General features: G+C 48.5%; 1 protein-coding gene across 1 annotated transcript; it reads right to left on the bottom strand.

Moving 5' to 3' along the window:
• Window positions 1-369: 369 nt before the first annotated feature.
• Window positions 370-944, bottom strand: LOC132041793 (uncharacterized). The gene is made up of 2 exons (XM_059432485.1): window positions 854-944; window positions 370-743 (listed from the first exon to the last, which is right to left on the bottom strand). Exons 1-2 carry the CDS (start codon window positions 942-944, stop codon window positions 370-372), a joined length of 465 nt encoding a protein of 154 aa, XP_059288468.1.
• Window positions 945-1,224: the final 280 nt, after the last annotated feature.

Genomic DNA, 1,224 nt, shown 5'->3' with positions numbered 1-1,224 from the left:
GTAATATGAGTCAGCGGGTTCGCTCGGCTCCGTACATGGGGTCGGGTGCCCATCACACCCTAGTAAAGTCGGGGTGTGACACATAATAACATAAAAATCTACCATTTTCAGCTCATTTAGATCAGCCATAATATGACGGTCACAAATCACAACCACACAATTTTTATATACCCGACTAGCTATCACTGAGTCACCGATGGGTGTAGACACTTCAAAAGGTTTAATTGGCTCAGGTTCCACCTCAATGCGATCGGCAATATAATGAGTAATATATCACAATGTAGAACCTGGATCAATTAATGCATACACATCATGAGAAGATACCGAGAATGTACCTGTGACAACATCGGGGGAGGACCCGAGATCCTGTCACCCAGCCAGTGCATAAATACAGTACTGAGGACCACTCGAACAGGGCGCTCCTCCTATACCTCTTCCATGACCTACTGGTGTCTGTGAGCTTTGCCCCAGAGGACGTACTGATGATGAAGAACCACCTGCTGATCCTGTGGGCTGGATCATGCCTCTCCCACCTCTCGATGGACAGTCACGCATAATCTGGCCTTGTTGACCGTAGGCATAACAAACATCTAAACCCAGCCGACAATGTCCCCAATGTGATTTTCCACACTGAATATATCGAGGTAAAGGTGGTCTCATCTGGCCTAAATCACCCCTGTACTTAGAATCTGAAACTCTGAAAAACTGGCCCGGTCCGAAGTGAAGAGATCGATCAAACTGGCCTGAAAATCATAGAGGTGCACTAGTCGCTATATGGCCTGAGTGTCTAAAATATTGCTGCCTCTGACCTTCTACAACTCATTAACAGGGCCTGAGAATCTAGCCCTCTTACTATAACCCCTATCATGCTCACGCTCATTCCCCCGTTGTTGCTGCCGCTCTTCCAACTTTTGGGCACGGGCCTGGATGCGAGAAATATCCATACCATCCTGAAGTGAGGCCGTCAAACACTCATCCATCAAATGTGGCCCTAAGCTATTCACAAGCCGGTGCACGCGATCCCCCATATCAGCTACCATGGCTGGAGCATTTCTGGCCAAAGAATTAAAACGGAGACTATACTCTAGGGCACTCATGTTCCCTTGCCTAAGATTCAAGAACCTATTAGCTCTAGCCCGTCGAACCTCTGGCGGCAAATAGTGTCAGAGGAAAGTGTCATGACCCAACCGGAGGGACGCGACGGGCACCCGGTGCTAACCCACC

The sequence above is a fragment of the Lycium ferocissimum genome, unplaced genomic scaffold, assembly GCF_029784015.1.
Source record: "Lycium ferocissimum isolate CSIRO_LF1 unplaced genomic scaffold, AGI_CSIRO_Lferr_CH_V1 ctg11687, whole genome shotgun sequence".
NCBI classification, from domain to species: domain Eukaryota; kingdom Viridiplantae; phylum Streptophyta; class Magnoliopsida; order Solanales; family Solanaceae; genus Lycium; species Lycium ferocissimum.
The sequence above is the reverse complement of the archived record's forward strand: the minus strand, read 5'-3'. Positions and strand labels throughout refer to the sequence as shown.

Bases quoted from the DNA above. Each gene is read 5' to 3' on its own strand.
- LOC132041793 (XM_059432485.1), bottom strand. From the start codon at position 944: ATGGATATTTCTCGCATCCAGGCCCGTGCCCAAAAGTTGGAAGAGCGG. The intron at 744-853 runs GTAAGAGGGCTA...TATGATTTTCAG, and splicing joins TGAGCATGATAGGGGTTATA to GCCAGTTTGATCGATCTCTT.